This window comes from Salmo salar, chromosome ssa25 (genome assembly GCF_905237065.1).
Source record: "Salmo salar chromosome ssa25, Ssal_v3.1, whole genome shotgun sequence".
Lineage (NCBI taxonomy): Eukaryota > Metazoa > Chordata > Actinopteri > Salmoniformes > Salmonidae > Salmo > Salmo salar.
This window is the reverse complement of record NC_059466.1, coordinates 39,952,033-39,965,786: the sequence shown is the minus strand read 5'-3', so window position 1 is coordinate 39,965,786 and position 13,754 is coordinate 39,952,033. Positions and strand designations below refer to the sequence as shown.

General features: G+C 42.4%; 1 protein-coding gene across 1 annotated transcript; it reads right to left on the bottom strand.

The window, feature by feature from the left end:
* Window positions 1-6,919: 6,919 nt before the first annotated feature.
* Window positions 6,920-12,628, bottom strand: ecrg4a (ECRG4 augurin precursor a). The gene is given in 4 exon segments (NM_001141598.2): window positions 6,920-7,230; window positions 9,827-9,996; window positions 10,093-10,140; window positions 12,525-12,628. Coding segments are annotated over 4 exon segments (438 nt in total). The 5' UTR covers window positions 12,595-12,628; the 3' UTR covers window positions 6,920-7,080.
* Between the last annotated feature and the right edge of the window lie 1,126 nt (window positions 12,629-13,754).

Here is a 13,754-nt window from a genome sequence, read left to right as displayed (position 1 = left end):
TGCCGAAGAACACCATCCCAACCGTGAAGAACGGGGGTGGCAGCATCATGTTGTGGGGGTGCTTTGCTGCAGGAGGGACTGGTGCACTAAACAAAATAGATGGTATCATGTGGAAGGGAAATTATGTTGATATATTGAAGCAACATCAAGACATCAGTCAGGAAGTTAAAGCTTGGTTGCAAATGGGTCTTCCAAATGGACAATGATCCCAAGCATACTTCCTAAGTTGTGACAAAATGGCTTAAGGAAAACAAAGTTGAGGTATTGGAGTGGCCATCACAAAGCCCTGACCTCAATCCCATAGAACATTTGTGGGCAGAACTGAAAAAGCATGTGCGAGCAAGGAGGCCTACAAACCTGACTTAGTTACACCAGCTCTGTCAGGAGGAATGGGCTAAAATGCACCAAACTTATTGTGGGAAGCTTGTGGAAGGCTACCCGAAACGTTTGACCCAATTTAAACAATTAAACGGCAATGCTACCAAATACTAATTGAGTGTATGCAAACTTCTGACCCACTGGGAATGTGATGAAAGAAATAAATCTCTCTACTATTACTCTGAGATTTCACATTCTTAAAATAAAGTGGTGATCCTAACTGACCTAAGACGGGAATTTTTACTAGGATTAAATGTCAGGAATTGTGAAACTGAGTTTAAATGTATTTATATATTTGAAGTTGGAAGTTTACATACACCTTAGCCAAATACACACATGCGGCTAGACAGACACACACTCTCAATGCATTTAATCATACGTCTACTACACATACAATGATGTTCTGTAAGACGTGTGTGTTGTTGCCTTACCAGGTGCCGTTAGAGGAGGGCCTGAACAAGACCATCCAGTACTTCAGCCGGGAGCTGGAGCACCAGGCCAACAACCAGTACATCCCCAAGCCCAAGGCAGCCCGCCAGAAGAAAGGACGACCAAGACAACACAACTGAGCTCAAGGGGTCAAGGGTCACACCATCCCCAAAGGCTGCTGGGACACCGGAGGACCCAGGACCCTCAGAGAACTCTCTTGAGTTCGGCGCGAAGAAATAATGTTCCTATGTCTGCTGTGGTTTTTACACTCCCGCGAGGTGTTGCTTTTCAGACACAAACGTGCCTGAAAGCAAGAATAGAATCACAAACAGATAATAAAAAAAAACTGACAACGATCGGAACCCAGTCTTGCACTCTGGTTTTTTTTGTCAATACAGGCTGTTATTTAAGATCAGGCTTGAGAGAAGTGTTTTGTTGCGTTGTTTACACTGTGCAGTTTGTGTCATTTGTTTTGTTCGGTTGACGTGATCTATTTTATTACCTGCATTGATTCCTGGCTCTTACGTAAGACTGCTTTGTATTCCAACCATTGCAACATTGGAGGAGAGGAGAAGCGAGGAGGGGTGAAGGAGAGTGAGTTGGTTTGTTCAAAGCCTCAGATGGGTGTGCTAGGCCCCACCCCCTTCTACACTTGCTCTGGTGCTGTGCAGTGAGCTGTAAGCCTGGACACACACACGCCACTCAAGAGTGTGTTTCTGTGTCACTGTGTGTGTGTGTGTCTTTTGGTTCTGAGTAACTTTTGGGATAACCTTTGTGAAAGCTCTACTGTCAAATCGGAAATCCAGAAATCTTATATAATCAATTTTAGGTGAAAATGCTATTTTAATAAAATATTTCCAATAAATGTCTCCCATGTGTGCGTGTGTCACTTCTAAAACCTTGGTGTTACTATTCTGGTAGTTGCTCCAATCTGGAGGTGGGGAGGTTAGTCAATAATGTGAGGCTGAGCAATGAGTCAGTCTTTATTTATACTGATCCTCTAGAGATCCTAGACAAACAAACAATACAAACAGCTGGTGTAAAGAGATAGGAAGAGAAAAGCCAGATCTGGAGCAGGATTAGGCTGGGGAGAAGTGTGAGAGAGGAGACAGTTTAGTTGAATTTATTTGCACCAAATGATAGAGAACAATACAAATAAAATATAAATGGTGTGCAGGTGTTGTTGGAAGCCCAGGGGTTTATTTGAAAACCACACCCCCCACAATTTATTTTACAATACATAAGTATAAAAATGGTTTGTTAAAACATAACAAAACCTACTAATTATAAATGTAAAAATGAATTGAGCAGTAATCACACAAAAAAAGGGTTTTGTTTAAATCTGTGTCAGTGTGAGACTTAGGCTATATGGAGATTACTGTGTAGTTTGGTTCATCAGCCTGACCCCCAGTCTTCACTTGAAGTTATTGAGAGATAATGTTATGGACATTTCAAAATAAAAGTTTCAGAGTATGGTACCTCTATATCTGACAGAGAATTGACTATGTGAGGTGTGGCAGTGGAGGGGGTAAAGGTTATCACAGTGTCTTGTGTTATATACAGTCAGGTCCATAAATATTTGGACATTGACCAAGTTATTATTATTTTAGCTGTCTACCACAACATATTGGAGTTGAAATTAAATAATGAATATGAGCTGAAAGTGCAGACTTTCAGCTTAAATTTGAGGGTGAACAGTGTAGGAATTACAGCACTGCACATATGTGCCCCCCTTTTAAAGGGACAGAAAGTAATTGGACAATTGGCTGCTCAACTGTTCCATGGCCAGGTGTGTGCTATTCCCTCATTAGTTCATTTACAAGTAAGCAGACAAAAGGTCTAGATTTGATTTCAAGTGTGGCATTTGGAATATGTTGCTGTTAACCCTCAATATGAAGTACAAAGAGCTGTCACTGCCAGTGAAGCAAGTCATCATTAGGCTGAAAAATAAAAAACAACAGAGAGATAGCAAAAACATGAGGTGTGGCCAAATCAACTATTTGGTACATTCTTAAAAAGAAAGAATGCACTGGTGAGCTCAGGAACACCAAAAGGCCTGGAAGACCATGGAAAACAACTGTGGTAGATGACAGAATAATTATTTCCCTGGTGAAGAAAAACCCCTTCACAACAGTTGGCCAGATCAAAAACACCCTCCAGGAGGTAGGTGTATCTGTGCCAACAATCAAGAGAAGACTTCACCAGAGTAAATACAGAGGGTTTACCACAAGATGTAAGCCTCAAAAACAGGAAGAGCAGATTAGAGTTTGCCAAAAAAAACATCTAAAACCCCTGTACAGTTCTGGAACAACATCCTATGGACAGATTAGACAAAGATCAACTTGTAGCAGAATGATGGGAAGAGAAGAGTGTGGAGAAGGGAAGGAACTGCTCATGATCCAAAGCATACCACATCTGTGAAGCATGGTGGAGGTAGTGTTATTGCATGGGCATGTATGGCTGCCAATGGAACTTGTTCCCTTGTATTTATTGATGATGTGACTGTTGACAAAAGTTGCAGGATGAATTCTGAAGTGTTTAGGGATATCTGTTCAGATTCAGCCAAATGCTTCAAAACTCCTTGGAAGGTTCACAGTGCAGATGGACAATGACCCGAAGCATACTGCAAAAGCAACCCAATACTTTTTCAAGGCAAAGAAGTGGAATGTTCTGCAATGGCCAAGTCAATCACCTGACCTGAATCCAATTGAGCATGCATTTCACTTGCTGCAGTAAAGGGCAGGCAGAGCGTCACCAGGGAAGAACCCCAGCATCTGGTGATGTCTATGGGTTCCAGACTTCAGGCAGTCATTGACTGCAAAGGATTTGGAACCAAGTATTAAAACTCACAATTTATTTTATGATTATGCTAATATGTTCAATTACTTTTGAGTCCATAAAATTGGGGGCTATGTATGAAAAAAATGTAATTCCTACACAGTTCATACAATCATTTTGACAAAACCTCTAAATTACAGATGAAAGTCTACACTTAAAGCACATCTTGACTGTTTCCTTTCAAATCCATTGTGGTGGAGTACATAGCCAAAATGATGCAAAAACTTATGGACCTGACTATAGATGGATTTCAAGAATTAACCTGGAAGAATCCATTGAAGGGTTTAGATAAACTGTGCGAGCGGTATTCCTCTCAAAAATGTTAGAAAAAGCTGCAATTCACTGCCTTCCTGAAGGCACAACGAAATGCTTCAGTCTGGTTTTAGACCCCATCATAGCACTGAGACTGCACTCATGAAGGTGGTAAATTACCTTTTAATGGCGTCAGACCAAGGCTCTACATCTGTCCTCGTGCTCCTAGACCTTAGTGCTGCTTTTGACACCATCGATCATAACATTCTTTTGGAGAGATTGGAAACCCAAATTGGTCTACACGGACAAGTTCTGGCCTGGTTTAGATCTTAACTGTCGGAAAGATATCAGTTTGTCTCTGTGGATGGTTTGTCCTCTGAAAAATCAACTAAGTTCTGGTGTTCCTCAAGGTTCCGATTTAGGACCACTATTGTTTTCACAATATATTTTACTTCTTGGTGATGTCATTCGGAAACATAATGTTAACTTTCACTGCTATGCGGACGATACACAACTGTGCATTTCGATTAAACATGGTGAAGCCCCAAAATTGCCCTCCCTGGAAGCCTGTGTTTCAGACAGAAGGAAGTGGATGGCGGCAAATGTTTTACTTTTAAACTCGGACAAAACAGAGATGCTAGTTCTAGGTCCCAATAAACAAAGAGATCTTCTGTTGGATTTGACAATTAATATTGATGGTTGTACAGTCGTCTCAAATAAAACCGTGAAGGACCTTGGCGTTACTCTGGACCCTGATCTCTCTTTTGACGATCATATCAAGACTATTTCAAGGACAATTTTTTCCATATACGTAACATTGCAAAAATTAGAAACTTTCTGTCAAAAAATGATGCAGAAAAGTTAATCCATGCTTTTATCACTTCTAGATTAGACTACTGCAATGCTCTACTTTCCGGATACACGGATAAAGCACTAAATACACTTCAGTTAGTGCTAAACACGGCTGCTAGAATCTTGACTAGAACCAAAAAAATGTATCATATTACTCCAGTGCTAGCCTGAGTGTTGTCTGGCCCAGGGGTGTGAAGGTGAACGAAAAGGCACTGGAGCAATGAACCGCCCTTGCTGTCTCTGCCTGGCCGGTGCCCTAATCTCCACCAGGATTCTCTGCCTCCAACCCTATTACGGGGGCTAAGTCCCTGGCTTACTGGTGCTCTTCCATCCCGTCCCTAGGAGGGGTGCATCTCTTGAGTGGGTTGAGTCACTGACGTGATCTTCCTGTCTGGGTTTGGCGCCCTCCTCGGGTTTGTGCCGTGGGGGAGATCTTCGTGGGCTATACTCAGCCTTGTCTCACGGTAGTGAGTTGGTGGTTTGAAGATATCCCTCTAGTGTTGTGGGGGCTGTGCTTTGGCAAAGTGGGTGGGGTTATATCATGCCTGGTTGGCCCTGTCCAACGGTATCGTCGGATGGGGCCACAGTGTCTCCCAACCCCTTCTGTACCAGCCTCCAGTATTTATGCTGCAATAGTTTGTGTTGGGGGGCTATGATCAGTCTGATATGTCTGGAGTATTTATTATCCGATGTCCTGTGTGAATTTAAGTATGCTCCCTGTAATTCTCCCTCTCGGAAGACCTGAGCCCTGGGACCATGCCTCAGGACTACCTGGCCTGATGACTCCTTGCTGCCCCCAGTCCACCTGGTCGTGCTGCTGCTCCAGTTTCAACTGTACTGCCTGCGGCTATGGAACCCTGACTTGTTCACTGGACATGCTCCCTTGTCCCAGACCTGCTGTCTTCGACTCTCTCTGTACCGCACCTGCTGTCTCTAATTCTGAATGCTCAGCTATGAAAAGCCAACTGACATTTACTCCTGAGGTGCTGACCTGTTGCACCCTCTACCACCACTATGATTATTATTATTTGACCCTGTTAGAATGTTTGAACATCTTGGTCATGTACTGTTATAATCTCCACCCGGCACAGCCAGAAGAGGACTGGCCCCCCCTCAGAGCCTGTTTCCTCTCTGTTTCTTCCTAGGTTCCTGCCTTTCTAGGGAGTTTTTCCTAGCCACCATGCTTCTACATCTGCATTGCTTGCTGTTTGGGGTTTTAGGCTGAGTTTCTGTATAGCACTTTGTGACATCGGCTGATATAAAAAGGGCTTTATAAATACATTTCATTGAATTTGATTGAAAGTGCATGTTTTGCGTACGTTAATGTTGTAAATAGACAAGTTCTTGAGTTTCTTAAACCAAGGTGCAGATTGAGCCAGGTAATTAGAGGAGGAAGCTAGTCTTGCAAATGTATTTTGTATGATGAGTAATTTGTGTGGATAGGAGGCATATGTGCTGGCCCAGACAATATTACAGTAAATGAGATAAAGCTATAGTAAATTATGCTATAGTATAGAGTTAGGAAGCAAGCCTGATGAACCAAACCACTAATCTTTCTGATGATACCAACAGATTTCATCACTTTGCTGCAGACAAACTGAATATGATCTTTCCAGGATAACTGTTCATCAGTTATAACTCAGAGGAATCTAGTGGATCTAAGTGAATATGATCTTTCCAGGATAACTGTTCATCAGTTATAACTCAGAGGAATCTAGTGGATCTAACTGAATATGATCTTTCCAGGATAACTGTTCATCAGTTATAACTCAGAGGAATCTAGTTGATGTGACTTGTTCCATTTCATTCCCACCATTTGAGATTCTGGCTCTTTTTTTAACCATATTTCTTATTCTTACTAGTGAATAAAATAAAGTTAGATTTTTTTACATTTAAAAATTATTTGTTTATCTGGAACAATTCAGAAAATGTGTCCATTGGCTTCGTTAATTAGTGAATAAAAATTATTGTGTGATAAAATCTAATTGGTATCCTCAGCAAAGAGAATGGGAAGTACGGTAGAAAACACAGCAGCAAGGTCATTGATATAGATTAGGAATAACAAAGGTCCCATTATCCAACCCTGTGGCACGCCACAGGATATCTTGGCCCTAAGATATGGGTTAGAAACGAGTGAAAAGCATAAGCTGATCCACACCCAAAAATGTTTGTCGAGGTGTTTATTAACGGAAAGTGAACTGTATACAAAGAAAGAAAGCAAGTTGCACACTATATGAGGGAGAAATAGAGAGGGGGCTGGGGTTAGAAGTAGTGAAGGAAGAGAAAGGTTAGTCTTACGTTTTGAGAGAGGGAGTGAGACAGCATGTGGAGTTAGTAGTAGTCGTAGTTGACGTCGGCTCCGTGACGGTGTGCCCCTCTGTCTCTGGGTCCAATGGGAGAGTTCTCGTCATAATGGTGCTGGCGACCCTGATCGCTGGACCGTGCGTGGTCCATCCAGTAGGACAGGTCCGTTTCCAGTCTCTGGGGAGGGAAAAAACACGACCACAACCTCTCAACTTTAGCCCAACTCAAAAGATCTGAAACATTGGAAATGTGCAAGAAATATTGTAACATTTCCACTCCGCTCATTAGAGAGCAGGGTTATGCAATCAACTTGTTGCTCATACCCATCAGATCCTTTCAGATCTACTGGATTGCGTAGCAGGTAAAGGAGAGGAGCAAGGGGGTAAGGGGGTAGGAGCTAGGGGGTAAGGGGTTAGGAGCTAGGGGGTAAGGGGTTAGGAGCTAGGGGGTAAGGTGTAAGGTTTTAGGAGCTAGGGGGTAAGGGGCTATGGGGTTGATTTGCTAGTCAGCAGATGTTTTGGAGATGACTTGAACAGGACAGCTGGTATGCATAGAGTATAGACCAACATGGCTTAAAATGCGGAGGCTGTTGGATCCAACAGCAAGAGAGGCAGGTTCAGGCAACAGGAAATGTCACATACCTAGGAAGTCATTAAAGCAATCCTACTGATTGACCTACAGGAGCTGTCAACTGTCTACAGGAGCTGTCAACTGTCTACAGGAGCTGTCAACTGTCTACAGGAGCTGTCAACTGTCTACAGGAGCTGTCAACTGTCTACAGGAGCTGTCAACGGTCTACAGGAGCTGTCAACTGTCTACAGGAGCTGTCAACGGTCTACAGGAGCTGTCAACTGTCTACAGGAGCTGTCAACTGTCTACAGGAGCTGTCAACTGTCTACAGGAGCTGTCAACGGTCTACAGGAGCTGTCAACTGTCTACAGGAGCTGTCAACTGTCTACAGGAGCTGTCAACTGTCTACAGGAGCTGTCAACTGTCTACAGGAGCTGTCAACTGTCTACAGGAGCTGTCAACGGTCTACAGGAGCTGTCAACTGTCTACAAAACTGAGGAGAAAACACAACTTTCTCCTTCCTTTACTTTATTCATAACCTCTACGTCTCAATACCCCGCTCTCTCGGTCTGTCTCTCTGTTTCGTCTCCCACACTCTGTCATTATTTCTGACTTGTTTTTGCCAAAGATTTTCTCCCTGGTCCTGGTGTTTCTAAAGATCTCCATTGGAATCATTGATCTGGAAGAAACAGCTAGAGAGGAAAAAAAGCTTGAAGTGTGTGCGTGTGTGTATTCAAGGTGTGTCAGAGTCTCTAGGTCCTGCTGTGACAGAAACATCCATCTGCTTTTATCTAGTCTGATAACGACAACAAATTAGTCTGGGCATTATCCCTCCCACCCACCGTTTTTATGTTTTGTATAGCTTGTCATGTCTGCTCCCGCTCTTCCCTCCCCCTGGCGCTTGAGGGCACCAGGTTGCCCTGCATCACGCACACCTGCCTTCCCTTGTCACGCGCATCAGCGTTATTGGACTCACCTGGACTCACTTATCACCTGTTCATTTCCTCCCCTATATTTGTCAGTTCCCCAGCTCTGTTCCCCGCTGCTGCATTGTATTGTTTTTGTCTTTAGTATTAGTTTGCTGACGCTGTTCCCGTCTCGTTCCATGTCCGTCTTTATTAAATGTTTTACTCCCCGTACCTGCTTCGTCTCTCCAGCGTCATCTCATGTGACATAGCTATGTAGTTTGTGTTTGCAGTATTGCCTAGTTGTTGAAAGTGTTCCATTGCACAGGTCGTTCATCATTCAACCTACATAGCATATGCCCTTGTCCCTATGGCTGTGCAGTATGGCTTTACTGCACAGACCTGTACCTTAGAGACAATGTGCACCTTAGAGACTACCTGGACCGTGAAATGATTTGCACTGACTAACCACACATCCAACCCTCTTGCTCTCTTTCTCTCTCTCTCACACACACACACACACACACACACACACACACACACACACACACACACACACACACACACACACACACACACACACACACACACACACACACACACACACACACACACACACACACACACACACACACACACAGGGTGGTAGAATCAATAGAATACAATTGAACAGCACTGTTGACTGTGTGTGTGTACGTACAGTCCATTATTACTATGCTACCTCTTCTGCTACTTATTATTGATTAGTGTACTGCATTGTTGAGGGAGCTAGCACATAGGCATTTCGCTGGACCTTTATTACCAGCGGTAAACTGTGTATGAGATGAATAGATTTGATTTGACTTAGTACACTGGCATTTCGCCAAAATATGAGTTTTTCTCACATAAATGCTTTAGATCTTAGTGCTTTGTATAATGGCTATTTTCCCCCATGTAGCTGTGGATGGCTACTAGTGTGTTCTCATAGGCCTATACTTCTACAGATCGTAGTACTGTTTACCCTATCAAATATCTGGGGCCAGGAGTTTTTACAACCTTGTGACCTAATCATATAACATGTGCAATACTATAATAATAGCCCATAGTAGGGTTAGGTCACAGCGTCAGATTAAACTCAAGCCCTACCCCATTCCGTGACCCCTCTCTTCACTGTTTCAGGGGGAGTTGGAATATGCAACAAAAAAAACACATTCCCATTTCACACAAGTACACACTTGTACATGTGTGAAATACGGCAAATATAAGCACCTGCCAAATTATTATTATTATTTATTATTCAACCCTCTTAGCCCGCTCACCGTCTCGTCGAAGCCCATGTACATGAACTGCATGATCCACTGCTGCACATCTGGCCTGCTGCGGTCCCAGATGTTCCTCTTGGGCCGCCGTAGCTTGGCCAGGAACTCTTTGGCCTTGGCGGGAGCAACAGCCACCCTATACTTAGAGGAAGCGCTACTGTCACCCACCACTGGGGGGAGGCAGAGAGGAGACTTGTAATGGCAGTAGAATGTAAAGTAGGTGCAGTGTTTAATGTGTGTATGTAAAAGCTATCTGTCAATATTACCATCTCTTTTCTTCAGAATCTTGTGAAGGCTGCTCTCACTGGAAACATCTGATAAAGAGAGTCAATAGGACACTTAGTGGGGTTAATGTGGGTTAATGTAGAGCCTAGAATCCCTTTAGCAAGGGAGAGGAGACTACTGTAGTGTAATTCCATTGTGATTATAAAGTTAGATTGTGGTGTGATAAATCCCAGCTCATTCAGTAGAGGCTTAGCACACACTCACACACGCACACACACAAACAGCCAGAAGTGGAGCACATGGATGAGGTTTATAGGAAATGGTTTGCAGGAGTCTAAGTTGCAAATTAGCAATTTCCCCACTAAACTTTTTTTTATCCACCTACAGTAGCAGTCTGTCTAGAGAGGAGGAGTGGTGTTTGCTATTTGCTGCCTCACATTTACATGAATGATGAATGAGACTTTCCACTGAGAGATCTGCCTGGTCTGCTTTCTTTCCCTACCTCGCTCTCCCTCTTTCCCCTCTTTCTGTCTTCTTCCCTGTCTAGGCAACCCTTCTCGCTCATTAAAATGGTGGTAAAGAGACAGCTAGAAAAGCCTTTTGAGGTGAAAGGGATTCATGGAATTTCCATGGCCAGCTAGTTTTCAGTGACACATTAAGTCCATTGTCGCTTGTCTCCTGTTTTAGAATATAAAGTATTCACACACTAACTTTTTCCATATTTTGTTGCGTTACAGCCGGAATTTAAAATTGATTACATTTAGATTATGTTCCACTGATCTACACACAATGCCCCACAACGCCAAAGTGGAATTTTGTTTTTAGAACTTTTTAGAAATGAATACAAAATGTAAAGCTGAACTGTCTTGAGTCAATAAGTATTCAACCTCTTTGTTATGGCAAGCCTAAATACAGTCAGGAGTAAAAATGTGCTTAACAAGTCACATAAGTTGCATGGATTTACTCTGTGTGCAATAATTGTGATTAACATGATTTTTAAATGACTATCCCATCTCAGTACCCCACACATATAATTATCTATAAGGTCCCTCAGTCGAGCTGTGAATGAAGACCAGGGAGGTTTTCAATACCTCACAAAGAAGGGCACCTATTGGTAGATAACAAAAAAAGCAGATTCTGAATATCATTTCAAGCATGGTGAAGTTATTAAATAATGCTTTGGATGGTGTATCAATACACCCAGTCACAACAAAAAATACAGGTGTCCTTCCTAACTCAGTTGCTGGAGAGGAAGGAAACTGCTCAGGGATTTCACCATGAGGCCAATGTTGATTTTAAAACAGTTACAGAGTTTATGATGGGAGAAAACTGAGGATGGATCAACATTGTAGTTACTCCACGATACTAACCTAAATGACAGAGTGAAAAGAAGGAAGTCTGTACAAAATAAAAATATTCAAAAACATGCATCCTGTTTGCAGCAAGGCACTGAAGTAATACTGCAAAGAATTTAACTTTTTATCCTTTTTATGTTTTGGGCAAATCCAATACAGCACATTACTGAGTACCACTCTTCATATGTTCAAGCATGGTGGTGGCTGCATCATGTTATGGGTATGCTCCTCATCGGCAAGGACTAGGGAGTTTGTTTAAGTTAAAAAATAAATGGAATAGAGCCAAGCACAGGCAAAATCCTGGAGGAAGACCTGGTTCAGTCTGCTTTCCAACAGACACTGGGAGACAAATTCACCTTTCAGCAGGAAAGTTTATTCCCCACTGGGTCAAACAGCTGCAAAGACAAATAAATGTTTACACAAGCACCTATATTTATACCCTCCTACTAGGAGGAGTCAACTCCTTGCACATCTAGACAGCCAATCCATCTCTGCTGCTAAGTCAGGAAATTAATTGGTTCCTCTTATTGGTGTAGTCATGGCCCTGCCTCCTATATGTGTGTCACAGGACTGTTCCTTCTCACTTCATCTGACCTGAGCTCGGGATGAATTCCTCACTCCTCCCTACTCTGTTCTACACTATCAGTGACTGAAACCAGAATGTTGTTGCCCCCCCCCCCAGGAGCCATGAGATTTAACAATACCATGTTTTATCATGTAAACTAGTTCTAGTATAGTAACATGAATAAGTATATATTTGAAGCTAGATTCCACAACCACACAAGAGAAAGAAATGTGTTACGCATTCATGCATTATGCAAAAATAACTCAGCACTCACCTTAGATAATTCAAATACCCAATAAAACTTCATAAAACATACCTTCAAACTTGACATTCTTAAATAACTATATCAATTAACACTTCAGTGTATCAGATGTTACTTCAGAAGCTTTGTTAATCTAAGTTTGGTTCCATATGAGTGAAATCAAATTATCTAGCATAGTAGGAGGTATGGGGGACAGAGTGATAGATGGGAGGAGATGGAGACAGAGAGATCGTTGAAAGAAAGGAGCTAGAGAGAGAGGTAGACAGGAAGAGAAAGCGAGAGTTACCTCACCTGCGAGAGCCAGCAATGTGAGCAGAGCGGTGAGCCCTACCAACCTCAGATAAAGCCGCTGAGAAGCCATGTTGTCCCCTTCGCTCTCGCGTTCTGACCCGTCTAATGGAAACACACACCACAAACACACAGATACAGGGGCGCAGTTGGGGCCGCGAGCCAAACGTTCCGTTCGGAAACTGGCCCGTAGTGGCTTAATGTCGTTTATACCAAAATCCAACCCACAGAAACAGGCCTGACTGAAGTAGTGTTTTTTCTTCTAATGGAATGTTCATGTGTGCCTGGGGTTCTTTTCCATCCAGTAAGTACAGCAGCAGCAGTGAAAGAGGAAGAGAGAGGAATGTTAACCGTATAGCTGCTGTCCTCCCTATACAGTGTATACCAAAGGTGAACTTGCAAACTTGAGCCAACGATACACCTCTGAATTATTACCACCCAATTAAGTCGACTGAATTAACTTTGCTGAGAAAGTGTCAAAATGGATGCTGTAGTGGTGGAATGAGTAAGGGAACCCAGTGTGGAAAGAGAGAGAGAGAGAGAGAGAGAGAGAGAGAGAGAGAGAGGGAGAGAGAGAGAGAGAGAGAGAGAGAATAACAGCACAAAGAACTAGCTATGCAAAATGGAGATCTATGGATAAACCACTTCTCCAACCTTTTCGGACAAGAGCAAAAGCATATACATGATAGAGTGTTCAAAGCTGTCATCAAGGCAAATGGTGGCTATTTGAAGAATCTCAAATAGAAAATATATTTTGATTTGGTTAACACTTTTTTGGTTACTACATGATTCCATATGTGTTATTTTATAGTTTTGATGTCTTCACTATTATTCTACAATGTAGAAAATAGTAAAAATAAAGAAAAACCCTTGAATGAGTAGGTGTTCAAAAACTTTTGACCGGTAGTGTACATGATCCACAACACATCTTAGAATCAGCTATTAAAGACTACCAGAAACCATTGGATTCTCCAATTACATTGAATGAACAACAGGACAAAATTCAAACTGTCCAACCCAAAAAGCCCTGTGGTGTTGATGGTTTCCTAAATGAAATGAAAAAAATATACAGACCACAAATTCAACTTGGATATACTCAAACTCTTGAATATTATCCTCAGCTCTGGCATCTTGCTCAATATTTGGAACCAAGGTCTGATCACCCCAATCCAGAAAAGTCGAGAAAAATTTGACCCCAATAATTACCGCAGGATCTGTGTCAAATGTAACCTC